This window comes from Chinchilla lanigera, unplaced genomic scaffold, assembly GCF_000276665.1.
Source record: "Chinchilla lanigera isolate Chin_1 unplaced genomic scaffold, ChiLan1.0 scaffold00100, whole genome shotgun sequence".
Taxonomy (NCBI): domain Eukaryota; kingdom Metazoa; phylum Chordata; class Mammalia; order Rodentia; family Chinchillidae; genus Chinchilla; species Chinchilla lanigera.
This window is the reverse complement of record NW_004955501.1, coordinates 1834996-1858881: the sequence shown is the minus strand read 5'-3', so window position 1 is coordinate 1858881 and position 23886 is coordinate 1834996. Positions and strand designations below refer to the sequence as shown.

The 23886-nt window shown below is 43.1% G+C and overlaps 1 protein-coding gene across 2 annotated transcripts in view; it reads left to right on the top strand.

Moving 5' to 3' along the window:
- The window catches only part of Il20rb (interleukin 20 receptor beta), a 36575-nt gene that overhangs the window by 4380 nt on the left and 8309 nt on the right, over positions 1-23886 (top strand). For both annotated transcript variants that reach the window (XR_001231528.1, XM_013505811.1), the window contains exons 2-6: positions 5651-5777; positions 7554-7744; positions 11785-11909; positions 13880-14030; positions 16003-16064. Coding sequence is in view for 1 of the 2 variants with exons in the window: in XM_013505811.1 (XP_013361265.1) it covers positions 5651-5777; positions 7554-7744; positions 11785-11909; positions 13880-14030; positions 16003-16064 (656 nt within the window). In the remaining variant the exon portion in view is untranslated. The remainder of the gene's footprint in view (positions 1-5650; positions 5778-7553; positions 7745-11784; positions 11910-13879; positions 14031-16002; positions 16065-23886) is intronic.

The following is a 23886-nucleotide window of genomic DNA, read 5'->3' as shown; positions in this document are numbered from 1 at the left end:
TATGATGTTTTTCATTATTTTGGGAAGGTATTAAGAAGGACAATAGCTGGATCAAATGGAATTTCTTGTTGTAGTTGTTGAAGACTCTCCACATTGATTTCCGCAGTGGTTACACTAGTCTACACTCCCACCAACGGTGGAAAAAGAGTTTTTTGTTTTTTGTTTTTTTTTTAACCTCACAGCCCTGCCAACATTTGTTATTGATTGATTTTTTTATAATAGCCATTCTTTCTGGAGTGAGATGCAATCTTACTGTTGTTTTAATTTACATCTCACAAATAACCAGAAATGTTGAACATTTTTTCATGTATTTATTTGCAGTTTTTACTTCTTCAGCTGAGAAATGGCTATTCATTGCAGATTTCCATTTTTGGACTGGGTCTTTAAATTTGAGGGGTCTGATTTTTTTGGGTTCTTTATATATTTTAGATATTAGTCCTTTGCCTGAGGTACAGTTGGCAAACATTTTCCCCCACATTATGGCTTGTCTTTTCACTCTATTGGTGGTTTCTCTTGTTGTGCAAAAGCTTTTAATAGGATGAGATCCCAGTTGTTGATTCTTTGTGATAGTTTCCATGCAGTCAGGTTTTTGTTCATAAGGCCTTTGCCTATGCCAGTGTCTTAAAGAGTTCTACCTATTCTATCTTCCAGCAGATTTAGTATTTGTTTTAATATTTAGATCTCTGATCCATTTCTATTTTAGTTTAGAGCATGGTGAAAGATATGGATCTAGTTTTAATTTCAGCATACGGAAAGCAAATTTCCCCAACACCATTTATTGAAGAGACTATCTTTCTTCCAGTGAAGTGGTTTGGCTCCTTTGTCAAAGATAAGGTGGCTGAGTATATCCTGACTTGTTTCTGCATCTTCTAATCTATTCCATTGATCTTCATGTCTTTTATTTTTATTTTTATCACGGTGGCTTTGTAGTATAATTTCAAGTCAGGGATTGGAATGTACCCTGCCTTGCCTTATTTGCCCAAAATTATATTTGCTAGTCTAGTTCTCTACTGGTTCCAAATGGATTTTGGATTATTTTCTTTAATTTTGTGAGATATGCGATGGAATTTTTATTGGGATTCCATTAGATCTACATAACAATTTTGGAAGTGTGGCCATTTTCACTATATTGGTTCTTCCTACTTAAGAACAAAGGATCTGTTTCCATTTTCTAATTTCCTCTTTGATCTCCTTTTTCAGAGTACTATATTTTTCTTTTTTTTTTTTTTTTTTTTTCCAGTACCAGGCATAGAATTCATGACCTCATGCTTGCCAGGCAGGCGCTGTGCCACTGAGCTAAATCCCCAGCCCCCTATATTTTTCAATGTAAAGGACTTTTCTTCCCTTCATTGAATTGATTTCTAGGTATTTCATTTTTTGGATGCTACTGTGAAAGGTGTTATTTCTATAATTTTTCTCTCTCAGTGAGTTTGTTATTTGTGTATAGGAATGCTATTCATTTCTTGAGTGATGACTTTGTATCCAGCTATGCTACTGAATTTGGTTACTAAATCTAGAAGTCTTTGGTGGAATTTTGGGGTCTTCTATGCACAGTATCATGTTGTCCACAAATAATGGTAATTTAACTTCTTCCTTCTCTATTGTTAATTTTTATTTCTTTTTCTTGTCTAATTGCTTTGGCTAATGTTTCCAGAACTATATTGGATAAGTGTGGAGACAATGAACACCCTGATCTTGTTCCGGATTTTTGAGTGAAAGCTTTCAAATTTTATACATTTAGTATGTTGTTGGCTATTGGTTGGTCACAGGTGGCTTTTATCAGATCAAGATAATGACCATGTATTCCAATTTTCTGCAGGGTTTTTATCATGAATGGGTGTTGGACTTTGTCAGATTCTTTTTCTGCATCTATTGAGATGATCATGTGATTTTTGTCCTTGGCTCTGTTGATATGGTGTATTGCATTTATTGATTTGCTTATGTTGAACTATCCTTGCATCCGTGGAATGAATTCTACTTAGTCATAGAGTATAACCTTCTTGATGATTTGCTGCATTGTTTGCCAGTATCTTATTGAGGATTTTTGTATATGTTCCATAGGGAGATTGGCCTGTAGTTCTCTTTTTTGGTTGGATCCTTCTCTGGTTTTGGTATGAGGGTAATACTTGCATCCAGGAATGAATTTGGGAGTATTGCTTCCCTTTAATTTCATTATAGAGTTTGAGGAGCAGTAGCATTAGGTCTTCTCTAAATTTCTTGTAGAATTCAGCAGTGAATCCATCAGCACCTGGGCTACTTTGCTGGTAGCTTTTTAATTCTTCAATTTCATTGACTGATGTTAGTTTATTTAGAATTTCTATATTTTCTTGTTTCAACTTGTGTAATTCATATATATTTAGGGATCTGGTCATTTATTCTGTGTTTTCCATCTTATTAGAATACAGTTTCTCAAAGTGATCTTCTGGATTTCTGCAAGATCTGCTGTGATTTTACCTTTTTCATTACTAGTTGCATGAATTTGAGTCTTTTCTTTCCATTTTTTGGTAAGGTTAGCTAAGGGCTTGTCAATTTTATTTAATGTTTCAAAGTAACTCTTGATTCATTGATTCTTTGTATTGTTTTCTTAGTCTCCATTGCATTAGTTTCTACTCTGATCTTTATAATTTCCTCTGTACAAGCTTTGGGCTTGACTTGTTCTTTTTCTAGAAGCTTAAAGTATTAACATCAGGTTGTTTATTTGAGCTCACTCTGATTTTCTGCTATGGGAATTCACTGCTATAAATTGTCCTTGTAAGACTGCTTTCATTGTGTCTCATAAGTTCTGGTATGTTGTATTGGCATTATCATTTAACAGAAGCTGCCTAATTTCTTCTTTAATTTCATCTGTGACCCATTGATTGTTCAGGAGGGTGTCATTAATTTCTATGTGTTTATGAAGTTTTGTGGTTTCTTTTGGCATTGATTTCCAATTGCATTGCACAATGATCTGATAATATGCATGGGATAATTTCAGTTCCTTTGCATTTACTTAAGCATATCCTATGAGCTAGTATGCGATCTATTTTGGAGAATGTCCCACGAGCAGCTGAGAAGAATGTGTATTCCGGTGTTGTAGGGTGGAAAGCTCTGTAGACATCTACTAAGTCCATTTGTTCAAAATTTGTTTCAGTTCTGATATTTCAATACTGATTTTTTGTCTAGTTGATCTGTCTATTTGTGACAGTGGGATATTGAGGTCTCCCATTACAATTATACTAGTGCTTATTTGATTTTTCATGTCAGTTAACATTTGTTTTATGTAGTTGGCTGCACTGATATTTGGTACATACATATTTATGACTGTTATCTCTTCCTTTTGGATTGTGCCCTTTACAAGAATGTAGTGGCCTTCTTTGCTTTTCTAAGTCAGTCTTGGCTTGAAATTCACTTTGTCTGCAAATAGCGAGATTCCTGTTCTCAGAGTATTATTTTCCCTCCTTTGACTTTCAGTCTATGAATTTCTTCTTGAATTAGGTATGTTTCTTGTATGCAGCAAATTGTTGGATGTTGCTTCTTTATCCATTATACCAGTCTATTTCTTTTGATTGGTGAACTGAGACCATTAACATTGCTGGTAATACCTGATATGTTTTGACTTATCCTTGTCATGGTGTTGGTTCCCATTTTTTCCCCTCTGTTTAATTGCTTCCCTCCCCTGGTGGATTCATTCTGTTGAGGTCATGGAGTTGTAGTCCTTGTTATCTCTTTCTAGAATGTCCTTCAAGCTTTGCACAGTGGCAGTATCATAGCCAATGAGGTTTACCTGATGAGTGACTATTATTAATAGAATGTCCTTCACAACATTTTTGAGTGCTAGTTTGGTATTTATGATTTTCTTCAGATGTTCTTTGTCATGGGAGTATCTTATTTCTCCATCAGTTTTAAAAGATAATTTTGTGGGGTACATCAATCTGGCTTGGAGTTTGTTTTCTTTTAGAGCTTGAAATACTTCATTCCAAGCTTTCCTTGACCTGAGAGTTTGTGTTGAGAAGTCTGCTGTGATTCTAATGGGCTTTCCTGTATAGATGTACTGTTTCTTTTCTCTAACAGGTTTTAATATTTTATTCTTGTGTGAAATTTTTGGTTGTTGTTGTTGCTCTGAGACAGGGTTTTACAGTGCAGTCTGGTTGGCCTGATCTCACTTTGTAGCACAGGCTGACCTTGAACTCACAATCATCCTCCTGCCTCAGCCTCCCAAATGCTAGGATTATAGGTGTGTGCCACCATACCCAGCTCTTGTGTGGAATTTCTGAATCTTGACTATTATATGTCTTCATACAGTTTTCTTTTTGGTCATGGTTAATTGAAGTTGTATATCAAATTCTTTTTTTCCTGCTTGGGAAATTTTCTGCCATTAGTTCTGCAAACAGGTTTTTAAATGTCATTTGCACTGTCTCTTGCTTTTTCATTGATTCCATTCATTCTTATGTTCTTCTTTGCATCATCTAGCTGCTGCTGGATTGATTTCTAATAATCCCTTGCTATTTTTAAGAAATCTTTCTTTACATGATCACTAACAACAGTTCTGGCTTCTAGATCTGATATTCTGTCCTCACATTGGCTCATTGTGCTGCATATATTTTCCATGGAATTATTAATCTCCTGGATATCCGAATCTGTTTTATGGATTCTATTTCTTTCCTATATTGGGGAGCACTCATGATTTCCATCATTTCCCTAAGCTCCTCTATTTTTAATCTGTATCTGCTCTAGAGTTACTAAGCATGTCTTTCATTATGGCCTGTCGTTATAGGAGAAATTATTTCTGATTTTTAAAAAAATAAATAAAATGTGATAAATCAAATGTGATTACATATCACAGAATACTACTTAATTTGTGACATAGATAGAACTGGTTCATTATGTTAAGTGAAATAAGTTCACAAGTGCTACATGATCTCACTCATATATGAATCTATATGAATATATGAATCTCACTCATATATGAAAAGTGTTGATCTCACAGATATTTAGAATAGAATAGTGGTTACTAGAAGCAAGAGAGGGTGAGAGAGGGACAGGAATGGGGACAGATTGGCCAACAGTTAGTAAAGGACACTAAGATAGGAGAAGTAAGTTCAAGTGTTCTACGGTAGGACAGAGTAGCTATGGATAATGCAAATGTACTGTATATTTTCAAAGGGCTATAAGAAAGGATTTTGAATGTTTTTAACAGAGAAATGGTAAATGTTTGAGGAGATATATATGGTTACCTTGATTTGAACATTATACATTTGTACCCCATAAATATGTACAATTTTTATGTTTGTTAAAAATAAATACATGCACACATGTATAAATATTGTGCCTCAGTTTTCTTATTTGTGTAATGGAGAAGATCATTGCTCTTACTTCCTGTATGGTCATAAAGATTAAAAGAGATAATCATGTAACAATCTAGCACATGGCCAAAACAGAATAAAATAAGTGCTTGGTAAAGATTAGCCATTATTACTATTAATATGTCATTTTTTTCCCAAAGGCAGCATTACAATAATGATAGCAAAATTTTAGCATTAGCACAAATACGATGAAATTAGAATTGTTCTGATTCATAAACCCGTGAGGTCTTTCCTTAGCCACCAATTTGGAGCAATGGCGTTCCTCAGCTGTCCGCCTGCAAATCAGCCTCTCTTTGCCTTTGCCCCAGATGGAGTGGCAGCTCTACCTGCCCCTCAGAACCTCTCTGTACACTCAACCAACATGAAGCACCTATTGATGTGGAGCCCTGTGGTCCTGCCCGAAGAAACAGTATACTATTCCGTCGAGTACCAGGGGTGAGTTTTGCTTTTGCTTTTAGACAGCAGGTGGATCCTGCAGGCACAGCTCTTCCTCGTTAGCTCAAGAAGGTTTTGTGAGCCGAGGGACAGGGGATCTTCAATGATCTGCTCCCTCAGTGCATGGGCATTGGGAGAGTTGAAGAAGCAAGCGAAATCATCTTGTGGATGTGACAGTGAACTTTCTGGGGACACAAATGTGCATAAGGAAAAAAAGTGTGTCTAAGTGCATTGTAATACAGCTTCTTCTCAATACAGAGTCAACTGTGCAAAGAGTTTGATCCTCACTCAAGATGGATAAGTGGTTGGAGACCCAGATCCGTGGTGTACAGGGGCAATGTCAGACTTTCTGATTGTGAACTCATACCTAGAAGCTAAATAAGTCTTAACCCTAAAGGAGCTGGCCTGGGGCCCACCAGGATCTAGTCTCCTCTCTAGCAAGCACCTGGGCCTAGTAGCAGTCAGGTGCTTGCTACTGTTAAGTGGCAGTGACAGAGAAAGTGCTCAATATATTTCATTAGCAATGAATATAAACAACTCTCTATGTGCAGACATTCTGCTAGGTTAGGGGCACAGTTGGCTGGGTTTCTGGATATAGGGAATTTAACATCTAGAGTTGGAGACAGTGAATATACTAGGTCTGCATTCTCCAATCAGTACCCCCTAGCAACAGGTAGCTATTTAAGTTGAAATTAAGTTAAATTAAATTAAAACATTTATTCTCCAGTCACGCGGACACAGTTAGGTACTCCATAGCCACACATGAGTGGTGGCTGCCACACGGAACACCACCAATACAGAACATTGCCATCATCACGGAAGGGAAGGCCTGTTCTGGGCAGTTTCAGGTAGTGATCAGGGCTAGGAGGCAGCCACAAGGCTGATGCAATCGCGTTAACTCTGTGGCGCCTTCACATTAGGTGGCTGGAAAGGCCTCTCTGAGGAGGTGCTGCTCGTCCCATATCTGTAGGGCACAAGGAACCATCTAGGTAAGCAGCATGGGCAGAGCATTTGAGACAGAGTGAACAGCTAATTGGGCAAAAAAGACTAGTCTGAGGCAAAAGAAGATCAGTGTTTTGAAGGCATGGCTAGGAACAAAAATATCTTTTTTTTTTCCTGTACTGGGAATTGAACTCATGACCTCGCACTTGCCATGCAGGCGCTGTGCCACTGAGCTAAGTCCCCGACCCCTTGTTTTGATTTTTGAAACAGGGTCTCACTATGTAGTTCAGGCTGACCTTGAACTCATTATGTAGCACAGCCTGGCCTCGAACTTGAAGTGATCATCCTGCCTCAGCCTCCCCTGTGCTGGGATTACAAACGTGTGCCACCACACCTGGTTTAAGAATTTCAATTTTGTAGGCTTGGGAGAGAGAAGGTTAGAATCTTGTAGGCCACAGGGAAGAGTTTGGATTCCAGTTTGAGTACTTCAAGAGTCATTAAGGACAGAAACATGTGATTTGTTGAGTGGGTGGCTTGAAGGACAGAAGTGTAGAAGCTGGGAGGCTATAGAAAGGCAAGGCATGATGGCAGTGGAGGGTGGTAACTGTGGACATGGACAGGAATGGACACATCAGGGTTTATGCTGAGGCATCTCTTGGCTGGTTATAAAAGGAGGAAGGGAAATGGATGGTTGGGAGGAGTGGAGGAACTGGAGTGCGGAGTAAATGCTTATTTTGATGATACGTAAGAAGTAGGAGAAAGGAGGCAGTGACAACCATCTTTGAGTCTGAGTCAGAGACTGAAGTGACACTATGCCCTCCTCTCCTTGGCCAGTGAGTATGAGAGCTTGTACACAAGTGACATCTGGATTCCCAGCAAATGGTGCTCACGCACTGAAGGTCCTGAGTGTGACGTCACTGATGACATCACGGCCACAGTGCCCTACAGCCTCCGTGTTAGGGCAATCTTGGGCTCACAGACTTCAGCCTGGAGCATCCTGGAACAGCCCTTCAATCGAAACTCAAGTAAGACACTTCTCTCCCTCCTCCCCTGCCTGCGCCAGCCTTCCCTTCAAGAATCATGTTCTCATAGAGTTTTGGAACTTGTGCCAGTGAGTTGTTTTAGGATGAAAACAGTCCTGCAAAACAAGAGTACCATGAACACAAACCACCTTTATTAGTGCATCTCAGAAACTGACCATGGCTTCCCACATGCTGTCTCTCTTATGCCCTTGTTTGGTAGTCATTTCTGGCCATCTCTGTCAGGGTCTGCAGGTGGTTGCGGGGCTGTCACTGGGAACCTGGAAGAAATGTTTCTCTGGAAAGGCAGAAGTGGCTCCAAAACCGCTTCTTCCTACCCTGATCATGCCTCCATAAATCTTATACTGCTGGTGCCTCATTACCCCACTTTTACTCACTGTTTAAAAGGATCTCTATATTTAAGAGCTGCCAGAAACAGTTCCTTTATATGGTTACTGGGAAATAACTTTTTTATTGCAATAGTAACTGGAAAATTATTAAGATGAGAAGATTCCAGATAGGTAGCCAGATAAGGCTACATGTAAGCGATGGGTAGTATGTAGCAGGATGTGTATGCTTGGGAGACATCAGAGGCAAAGGTTGCCTGGGTAGAGCACAGGGAAGCAACGGGTCACATAATAAAGGGCTTTGCCATGAAGCTTGGTCAAAAAAGTAGAGGGCAGCCATGGAAGAGGAGAAGGTCTAGCCCAGGTTTGTCTTATAGAACAATCTGGCTGCTCTGTGCAAAGTGACCTGGAGTGGGGTAAGCCTGCAGGGCAGGAGAAGAGTGACGGGGGATCGTAGCACTCCAGCTGAGCAAAGATGGGTCCTAATCACAAGAGTGGAGGAAAAGATGGGGAGGATGGAACAATTTCAAGAGACATGGCTGAGTTGAAGAGGACAGCACATGGCAATCAGTCATTAGGGGATGGAGTGGTCAGAGACAGCGATGGTGCTCAGCTTCTGAGATTGATGAGAGCATTATCCATGACAGGGAGCCTGGGAGGAACAGCTGGTTTTGAGAATGGGAGATGCCTCCATCTTTGTGCAACTTGAGACTGAAGTTCCTGCAAGATACCAAGCCATGGGGATCTGATTGACAGCAGGAAATCAGGTCCTGGGATTCAAAGAGGTCAAAGATCACAACCCAGAGCTGGTAGATGAAGGCTTGGGAATGGGTGATATTATCCAGGGACAAGATATATGGGACAAAGAGACTCTAGGACAAGGTCCTGGGAAAACTTCGGGTTTAAATATAGTTGGAAGGACAACACAGGCTGGCTGAGAAGGTTGAGGGCCACAGAGAGGAAAAGAAAGAGCTCCTGGTGGGCTGAAGGAGGCCGCTGGGTGTGCTCTTGAGAAAGTGATTCCCTGGAATGGAGGGGTTGGCAATCTGGTTATCAGGGTGGCGGACTCCGTAAGGTGGGAAGGAGAAATGCAGCTCCTCCTCTGAGACAAGTGTGGGAGGGAATGCTACCAGCTTGGGGCTGTGGGAAGGGCAGGGGATGGGACTTTCAGTGGCCTCTCTTTGCTTAATGTGGCAGAATATCCTCTGTTGCAAGAAAGGGCAGAGGAAGATTCAGGGCAGCACTTGCAGTCATGGGACAAGTCAAGGTTACAGAGGAACATACAATATTGAGTGGAAATCAGGAGGGTTTAGAAGGTGCCCCCTCAAGCTAGAAAAGGCAAAGGAAGATGAAGCCAGCTTTGAAAGGGAAGTTGGCTCAGTGGGATCAGAGGGATGTACTTCAAACTCTAGGTCAGCCACTGGACAGAAGGGCTGATGGCTCCTGTTCTATAAGAGGGGTAACATTTTTCTTCAATGGGTAGTTATGGGGACCACATGAGATGAAACGTATAAATGCTCAGTGCAGTACTATTCTATCACAGCACTCAGCTGTTGGCGGGTATTCTTCATTTCCTAGGGTGCCACGATTTGACAGCAGAGCAGGAATGGCCGGGGCAAGAACAGGACTGCCAGAATGAGATGCCAATGGCAATTTTGGTGCAGAATGTGTATTCCTCTGCCAGGCGTCCTTCCCAGACACTGAGAGGATTTGGTTGACAGGGCAGGATCGCAGTGCCAGGCACTGGGGGAGGATAAGGGGTACTGGACGGCACTGCAAGCTTGTCTCTGCCCACAGTGCCCAGGCAGCACTCTGTCACTTTTCTCTGGCACCTAGTGCTGCACCTAAGACCATCCGTGGGCCTGGGGCTGCGGTTGGAAAGAAGGCTTGGGGCAGATGGAGATAAGGGTGTCTGCAAAGCCATGCGTGTGAGCTCTGCAGGAAGGCTTGTACTTAGGGAGGCAGTATAAACAGGAAGAGCCTTGCTGCAGGAGGAACGGAGGAGCTGGAGCCTGAACGGCAACAGGAGGCAGAAGATGCACTCCTGTGTGATCCTGAGCAGGGGAGTTAATGACCCAGCTGGGATGGCATTGTGTTATCTTAAGGGCATTCAGTCTGCCCTTTCCCATTTGAAAAAAGCCACACCAGCTTCTCCTCAGGATTCTGAAGTCTTGCTTGAGGGCTCTCTGGAGAGGATCTCCTGCTCTACACCTTATGGAGAGCAAAGATTCTTAGTCTCGACTGCACTGTGGACTCACAGAGGAGCTTTAGAACCACTTGCCCACTACCCATCCCCAGAGGATCTGATTTCAATTCTCCCCGGGTTATTGTCATGTAGAGCCAGAGTTAAACAGCAGGTAAAACACCCCACATGGGGCAGGTTGGAAACACAGAAAAACCAGGGCTTAAATTTTGGTCATTAATTATGTGGCTCTGGGCAAGTTTCTAATCCCTTAGTACAACAGAAATAATACTTACCTTCTTAAGTTTCCTAAATGGATTAAATGAGACAACTTTGTGGACAGGGAGCAGAGGGGGAGGAAGAGAGAGAGAGAGAGAGAGAGAGAGGGAGAGAGAGAAAGACCCAATTTTAATCATGCATGACTTAAAAGTGAAAAAGTCAAGTCTCTTTTCCTCTTGGAGGTGCTACGGAGGCCACGCTAGTGGTGCTGTGTCTGCCTGGGTATGTTTGTACAGCTAGCCTGACCTCCCGAGTCCTCCCACTGCCTATGGGGCAGCTTTCTGATGCCTGGGTGCACATTGGTTCTCATAAGGTAGGTGAGGGAAATACTATACTCTCTCAAAGCTCCCTCCAGGAACTGCCTTTCTTCTGAATGCCCCCTGGCCCCAGGACATGCCCCATCCTACTTCCTGAGCCAAGACCAACAACTTGGGTGGTCCTTTGGGTCCTTTGGTGCCTGGCTGTGCAAGGCAAGTATGGACCCACCATCAGTAGCCAGGGAGTAGAGGCTGCCTGCATGGGCCCCTCTGTTCTTGGTCTGCAGGCAGGAAAGGTGTCCATTGGCGCTGCTGGGTTTTCTTTGGGACCTAACAATGTGAAAGATGGTGTTGGTGCGCAGGCTGTAGTTACTAGAATTGATTATGTAAAAAGCTGACTTGTCAAAATCTCTGACACGATGTGAGATGAAGAAACTTTGGTCAAGAACAGAATGCCCAATCCATCCACAGGCATCTGATTTGCTGATGTCTGAAAGTCAGGCTCCAATATGTGCCACAGATCTGTGAGCTATAGGGATGCATGTGCCCCACCAGGTGTGTTCATTCTGAGAAGCTAAAATTGGGTTCAGCTGTGCTCGGCAGCTCGGGCAGGTGTTTGCTAAATGAAGAGCAATTTTTGCTAAAAGGAGTGGTGGGGAAAGGACCATGGAGCACATAATTTTAAAAGGAAAAAAGATAATGTCTACTTGAGTATTTAATCCCTTTTATTGAATATGTGTTTCCAGAGAAGGAACAAAAGACTTTATATTGTAGGGAAGGGATTAAAAAAAGGAGTTGGGAATTGTCATTCATTCATTCATCTATCATTCAAAAAACATTTCTAAGCACCTCCTGAGTACAGGAGAATACTTGTGTTCTGAAAAGCTACAGCTGACTCCCTGTCTTCCTCAGGGGTCATCACGTGTCAGGGAAATCAGTCCTGTGGGGCTGGCCTTGATTCTTCCCTTGTCTCACCAACAGCCATCCTTACCCCGCCTGGCATGGAGATCTCCAAGGATGGCTTCCATCTGGTTATTGAGCTGGAAGACCTGGGACCCCAGTTCCAGTTCCTTGTGGCCTACTGGAGGAGGGAGCCGGACACCAAGGTGAGGCTTCCGACCTCGGCCCACGAAGCAGGCTGTGGGGAAGGAGGCAGAGCTTTTTGTGGGTGAGTGAGGAGATGCGGCCCTTGTGGTGCTCAGTGTCGGGGCAGCCTGAGGATGAACATCTTGGATGAAGCTTGTGGAAGGAAAGATGAGAGGATGCCGCCCACCCACCAGCTGCTTCTGCAAAGAAGCCTGGTCCATCTCAGGATTTTGGCGGGGGTCTTTTCAGGCTGAAGTTTGGGGGCTGCCTCCTTGCCCTAAACTCTTAAACTAGTTGAGCCTGTAACATCTTTACAATGCATTTTTTCCTTTGCCTCATTAGCTGGTCTCCTTAGCCACTCGGGCAGCAGGCCAGGGCATTCCAGATCAACCGGATGATTTCAAAAGCACATGCGGCTGGTACAGACCTCTTGGGGGTGTGTATCTTGGCACAGTGCAGAAGTGGGAGCAGTGAGCCAGGAGCTGGCTTACGAATAAGCCCATCTAATTACAAGCGGGTGGGCCATGCAAAATGCCAAGAAAGGAGCTGCCCCTCTCCATGGGAAGGTGGCTGTAATCTGGGGCCCTCATAAATGGATAGTGAGGGGTGTAGCTTGATCAGGCACTGGGAAACATTCCAGCCCCTGGAGCCCTGTCCAAGCTGATATGGTGACAAAGCCTACTCCAGTCAGCACACAGAATCTTACTTTCTTGTAAAAATCAACGTGATGGAGTGAGGTGCTCCCCCGGACCTGGGAGCAGCTAGGCTCTCAGCTAGGCGGCAGCAAGCGTTACCTACACAGAAGGCCTTGCCTCCCTCCCGGGAGACTCTCCTGGGACCCTCTCCTCAGTTTACCCTAGGCTCCGCCCCCTCATCACTGCTTCCTACATATGCCTATAACTAGGTGTCTCAGCCTGATGCTCTTCACCATGTCCTCTCCCCTTTACCCCTACTTCCAGCTCAAGGTATTCAATTTCAGAAGTCCAAATTCTTAGACAAGGAATCCATTGTCCATGCTCCTCTTATCAGCCTGAGCCTTAGGGATTGCAGGTATCCAGCTGCCTTGATTGGACCCTTCTCAGGCTGGGTGTATCCCTGATCCTAAGGAATGTCTGGGTGTACATATCTCTCCATGCACTCTACAGGGGCTCTAGATTGTGTAGTATCCTCTGGAAGGTGGGGTGGGCAGGTGGGGCAGGCAGTAACACAAGATTCCAGTATTTACTTGTATTGGGTCAGGGCCCCCTGGTAGGACATGACACTGCCAACCTGGCAGATGGAGTGGTGTGGGAGATAGGCCAGGGCCTAGTGGGAGGGAGGATACAGCTCCCTCAGATTCTTTGGGATGGAGCCCACTCCCCACCCTTGTACCTGGCAGGGCTGGCGCTGAGAGAGGAACGTGCACCCTGAGTCATCTGGGCTTGGCTCCGACAAGCCTCTGCAGGCGCAGACACAGAGCACAGACCTTGGGGGGAGAAGTGGAGCGGGGAAAGGGGACAGATGGACGGGCAGACAGGTGAACAGATGGATGAGGGAGGAGAGGTGGTCTGCAGGCTCCTCGGCTCTAGTGCACTGATCCCCTAGCAGCCTTGGCCATGCCAAGCCTCGGCGTGGTCAGGTTTCCGACCTGCAGATCTCTGCCCAAATGTCCTGTTGGTGAAACTTGCCCACTCTGTTAAACACTGTACCTTCTCATCTCTCTCCTCTCTTCGCTGTCCTTCATAGCCCTTCTCACTGTCTCACATGTATTCTCTGTCTCCTGTGGCACGTGAGCTCCACAAGGACAGGGACTTTGTCCGTTTTGTTCCATGTCATGTCCTTGTGCTTAGAACAGTGCCTGCTGCCTTAATAAAGATGACTGAATGAATGAGTAAAGGAATGAATGGATACATGGGAAAGGAACTGTCTGCAGCTGTCCCTCTCTGGCTCTCCTCCACCTTTGCAATCCTGCTGCCCTCAGGGAATAACTGCGTTTTCTGGTCTCCTGAAGGAACATGCCAAAGTGGTGAGGAAGGGGGGCATTCCTGTGCACCTGGAAACCATGGAGCCAGGGGCGCCGTACTGCGTAAAGGCCCAGGCGCTGGTGAAGGCCATTGGGAGGCACAGTGCCTTCAGCCAGACAAAGTGCGTGGAGGTACAAGGTAAGGGGGGCCTGCTTGTCTCGTGGCCCAGACACAGGGACTCCCCTCGGTGTGTGGTCGGGTGCTTTGATTTCCCCGATTTGTCCCCAGGCTGGATGGGTTCTCATGGTGACAGTGTGCCAGGCACTCTGACCCCCCAGGAGGCAGAGGTCCACCTGGGGCTGGGTGGGGTTCCAAGAGCAGCTGTCTGGAGCACCTTCCCCCAAGCCTCCTCCACTGGGGTCAGATGTTACTTCCTGGGGTCGGAGGGGGCTGAAGGAGAGGCGGCTGGGGGCCCCAGGGAGTCAGGATTGCTAAGAGACTCCACATGTTGATTTCAGTGTCTTCGATCTGGAAGAGACCTTACAGAGGGTCTAGCAGAATAATCTTGCTTGATTTATTTTTTTTCCTTGAATTTTTTTATGCTTTAAAAATCTACATCATCTAGAAACTTTTTGAAAAGAAACCAAGTCAAACAAAGCACTACACCCTCTGATTCTACTATTCAAACATAACTGGTTACATTTTTGTGTATGACCATTTAGGTTCTTAAAAAATTAATTACTATTTTGAATATATAGTACATTATATGGCTCAAAAATATAAGATGCACATGGAAATTCTCTTTCCCACTCCTCTCCCCATCCATGTAATTCTTATATGCTCTCCAATAGGTGTGAGCCTCTTGTATATCTTTTGAAAGATTTTTAAAATCTGTACACAAATAAATGAGAATATATTTAATATATTCCCTTTTCCTAGCATAAATGGTAGTATGCTATATGGATTTTTCTGGGTCTTGTCTTTTTCACTTTTTGTATCTCACAGATTTTTCTATATTGATAAGAAAACTCATTCATCCTCTTTGCTGCATATTATTCCATTGTGTATATATTACAATCAATATAACTAGTCCCCTGTTGAGGGAATTTATGTCTTTTCCAGATATTTTGTCATTACAGCCAATGCAGTAATTAATTCCCTTGTATAAAGACCATTTTACTGGCATATATATGTACTTGAAGGATACATTTCTGGAGGTGGAGTAGCTTGGTTAAAAGTTTGTGCATTTAATTTTGATCACTATTTCCAGATTTCCCTCCAAAAGAATGTAATCCTTTAGCGATGGCCTATGTGCAGACATGTGCTGTAGTCCTAAAGCATATAAACATTGTTCCTATTTTTCCCCAATATCATAACCATAAAATTTTCCATGCAGATTTGCTGACCACCTTTTCATACTACTTTTTAAAATCACATCAAGCTTGTTTAAAAACTTAAATATTACAGACCTATAAAAAAAATAAGAGTTAAATATTTTCCTTTCTTCTTAACAGCACTCAGGAGGTTTCTTTTGGCAAGTTTGGCATTTAACCACCCCGCCATTGTCTGTCTCTTCTGTAAAAGCAGGGTCCCACGTGTCCAGCCCTAGTACAGAGCGGGAAGGAGGCAGTAGCCCCAGCAGCTGCAATAGGGACTTGATATAGCGTAGTAGTTATGTAACTGTTTTCTGGACTTGGTATTTTCCTTCATAATATGAATCGGTGCCAAGAGCAGGCTGTAAAACCCTTTGTTTTTAGTTACTGCCCAGCTGGGTTCTGTGCTATTCTGCTTCAGCACCCCCTCATCCTGCCCGGCGCCTGGCCCCTGCCTTCCTGTGGCAGCAGGGCCAGGTACGTGCCAACAAGGCTGGTGCCCTCACATACCGTGCTCCTCCCTTCCCCTTCCACAGAAAAAGATTTTAATTTTCCCTGGGGCTTTCTGGAAACCATGCCTTAATCTAGAGCCTAAGAAAATGGTGGTAATTTTAGTCACCAAGGCCCCTATCAAATCTCAGGGTGCTGGGATATCAGATCTCATTTGATATGCTGGCACAGATCAAATCTCTGTTGTCTTGGCCAAGGTGCAGAGCCAGGCAATCAGAGGAGGCCCACAGTGGGTGGTTTCCCCTTCACAGCTGTTCCTAAGCCTGTTCTTGCTGTTTTGTCTCCAGGAGAGGCTCTCCCCCTGGTGCTGGCCCTGTTTGCCTTCTTTGGCTTCATGCTGATCCTCGTGGTTGTGCCATTGTCCGTCTGGAAGATGGGCCAGCTGCTTCAGTACTCCTGTTGCCCCATGGTGGTCCTCCCAGACACCTTGGTAATAGCACATCTCTTTCCTTTTTGCATAACACTGACCACATGCAGCCGGGTTTATGGAGATTTGCAGACATGGGAGAAGAATCCTTGGAGGACTTTTGTCTTAGTGCATTTGCGCTGCTGGAACAGAATACCATAAACAATAGCAGTTCATTTGGGTCGCTGTTCTGGAGCCTGGGAAGTCTGCAGTTGAAGGGCCACATCTGGTGAGGGCTTTCTTGCTGTGTCCTAACACAGCCGGGGGCAGCTCCTGGGTGAGGGTGTGCGGTGGATCTTGTAGCATCAAGGCCTTAGAAGGATTACTCTGTATTAATTCATTCATGAAGGTGGCACTGTCATGCCCTAATCACCTTCCCAAGGTCCCATCTCAACACAGTTGCATTGGTGATTCAGTTTTCAATACCTGCTTCTAGAGAAACACGTTCAAACCACAGCAACTTCTAGCGAGAGAAGTAGGAGAGACCTCCCTTCTCCAGGGCATAGGGGCCTCCCTGAAGCTCCTGGCAGGCCACCTCTGGTTTTCCCCAGGACCTGGAATGATCCAGAGATGAGCTTTGTTGCTGGCCCAAGATCCTTACCATTTCAGGAGTCATGCATAATGTCCTGCTGAGCATTCTTTGCCCCATCCCATAACTGTAATAGCAGCAACGTCCAATAGCATTTTCTAATACCACATATTTGATTTGTATACCAGGAGCTGCATGCTTCTCAGGGCAGAGAAGGTGCATGTGGATGTGGGATAGGAGTGGGGTGTGGTGAGGGGCAGCAATATGGGCCTCATAGTGACTACTCAAGTCTAGGGTTATACTCCCGGTTCCTCACAAGGCCAGGGATCTGTTTTGCTTTGTTTTGTTTTTGCAGTTCTGGCAATTGAACCCAAGGCTTTCATACTGAGCTATATTCCCAGCCCTTATTTTATTTTTTGTTTTGACACACGGTCTTGCTAAGTTGCCCAGGCTCTGGGCTTGAACTTGTAATCTTCTTGCCTCAGCCTGAAGGGTGTTGGGATTATAAACTTGCACCACTATGCCTGACTAAGCACAGGATTTTTGCTGTTGATTTGAGACAGGGTCTCATTATGTCGGTCAGGCTCTCCTCCAACTGACTATGTAGCCCAGGCTGGCCTCAAACTTGCAGCGGTCCTCCTCTCTCAGCCTCTGAAGTTCCGGGATTACAAATGTGTGCTACATTTCCCGGCTAAGTGGAGGATTGTTATCTTTCTCCTGAGAACACTGGACCCCAGGTCTGAGTCTCTCCAGTGGGCACAGGCCTTGTGGGCCCAGGCCACTGGGGGGAAGGAGCAAATGCAGACTGTAGCAGCTTCTACAAATTCAGTGTAGCTGCCTCCCCAGATGGTCCCCTTGCCCTCAACCACAGAGGGGCACAGTGCAACAAAGTAACATTGAAAGCAAACAGAAATGAGAACAACACCGGGCAACCTTGCTACCCCAGGGGTTTCTCACCCTTGTGGGGCCAGCAGTCAGCTTCAGCCAGAACTGCAGCTGTGCACTCCGGGAGTTCCTTAGCCTGCAGTCACTCTCACGGCATCTTCATTGTTTTGCTCTCTCTATACTGAAAGCCCTGTGGAGGGTTCAGGTCTCCCACCTGGCAGTATGGCACACAGATGCAAAATAAACACCAAGAGGGAAAGTTCTGCAGTTGAGGAGTTCTGGGATGGCCAAGGTTCTCTGTGGAACAGAAGGCCGTGAGTCCAAAAGCTCAAGGCTTTTATTGGTAGCAATCGGGGAGGTGGGTGGGGATAGCAGTACAGTGCTGGGGAAAAGAAAATTTGCAGGCATTGGCTGTAATGAGAAACAGAGCAGTTTTGTACCAGGTGTAAAGGCAATGTGTGCAAGGCAATGTATACACCAGTTTGATGTATGCAAGGCTGGCACCTTTACTGCCAGGAAGGTATAATCTTTTCTGAGTCCCATGGCCTTAGTCCTGCTGACAGCATGGAGACTGTTCTCACCTACATGTTGCTGCTTTGCTATTAATGAGACCACCGGGCCTGACTCCATCACATTTTTTTGGCCAGTTGCGGGAACATTTGTTTCAATAGAGCCAGCTCTGCATATCTCAGTGAATAGGGTTTGAGGAGAGGTTAGGGAAAGACCCAGGCAAGGGGCTTCATTCCTCAGGAGAGTGCAGCTTGATAGTCTCCCACATCTCTACACAGAGGAATAGTTCTGCCTGCTGTCCAGGCCTCAGGATGCCCATCCGCTCTGCTGTCCGAAGCTGCTCTTCTTTTCTCCCTAGTTCCTCAGGTGGTTGGAACTTTAACTGACTCTAGTGCTGAGCTGAGTGCCAGGACCATTCTAAGGATTTGCACACTGAGCAGTGGTCAAAACATATGGTCAACGTTTAAATTTAAAAAAATTATTATAGTAAAATGCATGTTACCCTCAAAATACTCAAAATATCTCTCCTTACATTGAACACATTTATCCTATTATTTTTGGCAATGTGTCTTTTACTGCAATGAGGTTTTAAAAAATCACCATATTTTTTATTACTTCTTGTACATTGACCCATGTCACTCTCTCCTGATTTTTTGTATAGTAGTTCTACTAATTATTGAAAGAAGGATGTCAAAATCCCAACCATGTGTGTGGGTGTGTCTGTGTTTCTTCCTACATGTCAATTTTTCTTTCATGTATTTTGAGGCTCTATTTAAGTGCATTTAATATTTATATGTCTTTCTGGAAACTCTTGTAGCATTGTAATATGTTGTTCTTTATCTCTGGTAATATTCCTTATTGCTATATAAACAGCCCTTTTTGTTTACTGCTTTGATGGTATACCATTTTGAAACATGTATTTACTTTAAATCTCTGTTATGTCCCTTATTGGCAAATGGTCTGCTTTTCTATTTTTAATTTTTTGATTTAAGTCCATTCTGATAATCTTTGCCCCTTTAATTGGTATGTTTAGTTAATTAACATTTACTATAATGATTGATATGGCTGGATATAAATCCATAATTTTATTTTTTGTTCCATCTGTTTTTCGTTTTCTGTCTTTTGGGGTTAAATAAACACAGAAGTTTAGAATTTCTCTGTACCCATTGATTTTCTGGTTATTCTTCACATTATTTTACATAATCTCTATGGGAATTATAATATGTATATTATTGAGATTATTCAGTCTTAGAATTAAAATTGTATCGCTTTATGTGAAATGTAAAAGCATGTAATTACTTTTTTCTTTAAGTATTTACATATTAAAAAGATAATTAAAATAGTCATCTACATTTACCTATGTATTTACCATCCCTGAGACTCTTTTTTCTTTGCTGAGTTCTGCATTTCCATTTTGCATGGCTTGCTTCAGTTTCGAAAACTTTACAGGTTTGTTAATGTAGATTTGCTGGTGGCAAATTATTTTACCTTAATTACAGAAGGATATTTTTGCTAAATTCTTGGTTGACAATTTTTTTCTTACTACTTCAAAACTGTTGTTTAATTATCTTCTGAGCTACATTAGTTCTGATAGCTATAGTTTTTAATATTGTGCCCTTCTATACAATATAGTAAGTCCCCAACTTACCAGTGAGTTCCATTGTGGGGGCACATTCATGAGTCAGATTTGTGCATAAATCTGACAAAGAGAGTCTTATACATCTTTGCAACAATTATACAATGTAAAGCATAAAAAAACCAAACACACACACAAATGCATTGTCCCCTGACTGTTCTGTATTACTGTACACTGTTGCTTTGTACAGTAAGCACACAACAGCACAACTGTGACAGTATCTGGCAGACATATGAGCATCTATGAATGTGAGCTGCATTTGTATCTATGAAAGTTTGTAACTCTAATGGTTGTAAGTAGGGACTTACTGTATGTTCTTTTTCTCTTGTTGCTTTCAAATTACCATTGGTTTTTATCAGTTATACAATAATATGCCTCAGTGTTATTTATTTTATATTTACCTTGTGTCTTAGTTACTTTCTCTCCTTGCTGAGACAAAATTAAGGCAAGAAAGTTTTAATTAGCTCACAGTTTGCAGAGGTTTCAGTCTATAATCAGCTGGCTCCAAGGCAGAGTGGCACATGGCACAGGGGCAACAGTTCAAGGTGGCAGAAAACAGCAAAAGCAGCAAGAGCAAAAGAGGGGAGGAACAAGCCCGTTTTCCTCTCTTGTATTGTAAGCAGGCTCTTTCACCCACCCCTCAAGGGCTGGTGTAGCACTTTCACAATCTCCATGCCTTCCTCTTGCAGGGGATGAGAACGTTTACAAAGTGAGGACCCTGGCTCCCTGCTGAGTCACTTGGTTAATCTTCTTCTCAAGTTGGCACAATGTATCAATCACAACACCTTGCTTGTAGTTTATTGAATTTCTTGAATCTATACATTTATATTTTCAGCATCATTTGGGACATTTTCAGCCATATATCTTCTGATAGTTTTTCTGTTCTGTTCTCTTCTCTCCTACTATGATTCCCATTTGATATATGCTAGACCTTTAGAAATAGTTCACACATTCATGAGATTCTATTCAGTTTTATAAGGGAAACCTTTTTTCCTCTGTTCAGGCGAGTAGCTTTGTCAGCCTATCCACTTGTTCACTGACTCTGTTGTTATCACCAGTCTGATATTAGGCACCTCTAATGAATTTTTTAAAATTTCATATTTTTATTTAATTTTAGTATCCCCATTTGGCTCTTTTTATAATAAGTGATCTCTGTGGAGACTTTTGTTTATTTACTCATTTGCTATGAGAATATTTTCCTCTATGTCATGATTATAATACTTTGAGTGCTTTTAAACATTTCTGGTAATTTTACCAGGTGAGCCATCCTAGGGTTGGCCTCTGTTTATTGCATTTTATTTGGCCTGAGTTACATTTCCTGTGTTTTTTATGTCCAGTGATATTGGATCATATTCTGGATATTGTGAACAATATATAGAGATTTTAGATTTTATTATATTTCACTGAAGACTATTGGTTTTTGTTCATTATTTCAGTCAGCAGCTAACATGGATGAATGTAAATTCCAAACCTTGGTCTCCTATGCAAAAGGCAGTTGGTATCTATTAGTCTATTTAGCTGCACATAATTCAGGAAGGATAGAATTTGCATGTAAAATATGTAGCTGACCCATTCTAGCTCTCTCCCTTGGAGGATTTGTCCTCGCAACTTTTTAACTTTTTTATTTGCACACATCTCTGCTTTCTGCTTTTCAACACAGTAAGACTGATACTCTTCATAGTACCAAGTGGGACCTGCCCTCAAGCAAAGAGCTATGAAAAAGGGGAGGGGGCACTCACCCAGTTGCATCTCTTTTTCCAAATGTCCAAATCCCCAGTGACTTAAGGAATCTGGTTTTATATTTTGGTCGGTTTTAAAAGCTGTTATCTGAGGAAGACTGATCTCTTGGGTGCTCCTCTGCCACTGTAGCAGTAGAAACCTGCAGTGGAAGAGGAATCTCTGAACTAATCCAAAGTTATTATATTAGTAGAACACGCCTAGCTGAGGCAGGCCTTCAGCTCTTTTTTCCCAGGGCATGGTGAAAAGGTCTGTCTTCTACAGCTGGGCTCCACCAGTTGGTCACTCTTTGTGATTCCTCTCTTAACTCAGGTTGCCCATGCCTGCCCTCGACTCACAGGTTGTTAATTCCCAACACTTCCCTCACTTTTCCTCCTCTGGTCCTTTATTCAAGGACACTGGAGAATTTGTCTTCTCAGTATCAGAAATATTAAGATCTTCCCAAGACCTGCAGCCTTCCTAGTAAGGAACAGAGTAGAGGCAGGAAACAGACAAACCTACAGAGGGTCAATGTTTCATAGGATTTGGGCTCTGTAAGAAGAGTCCTAAACTGGCAAGAACTCTTAGGAACCCTAGTGCATGATGAGCCACTGCCTAAGAACAGCTTTTGGAGAAAACCAAAAGCATAGAAGAGGCCAGAGGAGAGAAGGTTCTATGACGGTATGAGCAATGTCATCTCGAGTTGATAGATACCAACATGCTTGGCCACATTTTGCTTCTCTGTTCTCCTTTGCCATCCCTCCTACATCATTCTGATGTCTTTTCCTACACATTCCTTTCCATGAAGATTTTTTTTATTCCATTTTCCAGATTTTTAAAGTAGACAAATCCTCTAGTCTACGTATTTTCCCACAGTGCTACACGAGAGATAGATCATTAGTATTTAAACACCTCCTGAGGTGGTGAATCGCCACCTCCATCTGCCCTCTCTGCTTCAACAGCACAGCCCTACTGCTCTCCAGGGTTGTGTCACTGGTACATAATCCTCCACCTGTTTATTTATTTATTTATTTATTTATTATTATTATTTTTTGGTTTTTCTCCGGTACCGGGAACCGAACCCACGACCTTGCGCTTGCCAGGCAGGCGCTTTGCCGCTGAGCTAAATCCCCAGCCCCCCTCCACCTGTTTAAAAAGTGATTTCCAGGCATCCTTACAAAATCTCGTCTTTCCAATTAAACTGTGGAAAGTTACCAATCAGAAATCCTTGACAATGCTTCAGCAAATCCTAGCAAGTATGTGTTTATTTACCTATGTGGCTGATACATTACATGTCTACATCTACAATTTTACCGTTGGTCATGGCTGCACTCTGAAATATACCATTAAGAATTTCTTCCCATGAAAGTTTATAGCACCATGTAACCATCCACAGTAAGATGATATATGCAAGGAAAATTATATTACTTTCATCTCTATTTAAAAATATGTTTTTTCTTCTTTCATCTGAAATTGCTCCACAGGGATGGGGGCTTTGTTGCTAAAGTGTCTTCCTTTTCCTTTGCGACTGACTTTACCCTTTCTCTTCCTGCTGTCATATTCCACTCTAAGGTAGCAAGCAAGAATAGCAGTGGCTCCCAGTTAGCAGTTCTTCAGTGGGCCATCCCAAGGGTGGCCTTATAGGCTTCACAGAAAGTGGGATTTGTGAGCTCTGGCCTCTGGGCCAAATAGGTACTGCAAAAAAATAATGCCTTTTACTTTTTGAGGCATACTGGGGATTGAACACATGGCTTTCATACTGAGCTATATCCCCAGCCCTTTATTTTTTCAGACAGGCTCTTGTGAAGTCACTAAACTGTGCAACTTGTGATCATCCTGCCTCAGCCTTCCAGAGTGCTGGGATTACAGCTGTGTGCCACCATGCCCTGCTTCTTTTAATTTTGAAACATGCTACTAGATATTTGAAAAAAAAAACCCTTTATATATATTTTTCCATTATGTTGCTTTTGGACAGCGCTGCTCTAGAATTTAAAAATAAACATAATGATTGTAGACTTAGGCAGCCAGTATCTGGAGAGTCTGACTGGACCAGTGGCAGGAGACATGGCGGGGAGCCTGCTGGCGCTCACCCACTGAGCCCTCTTTGATACTGTCTTTTCCAGAGCAGGTCACTCTTCTCCGAGCTCTCAGGGGTGGGAGGGGGCAGATTTTGGGGTTTTTTTTGAGACAGGGTTTTTCTATGTAGTGCAGGCTGGTCTTGAACGCACTGTGTAGCCCAGGCTGGTCTCAAACTCACAGTGATCCTCTTGCCTCAGCCTCCCCAGAGCTGGGATTACAGGCATGCACCACCATGCCCAGCTAGGTTTGTTATTGTTTTTGACCAGAATTATATTTTGGGCTTTGTGGGGCAAGTTCCCAGAGAGAAAATTGCTGAGAAGGGAGCTGGGAGATCTCAGCAAATGCTAGAAGTCACTGATTTAGGTGTTGGAACTGTTTGGGGGAATTTTTTTTTTTTTTTTTTTTTTTTT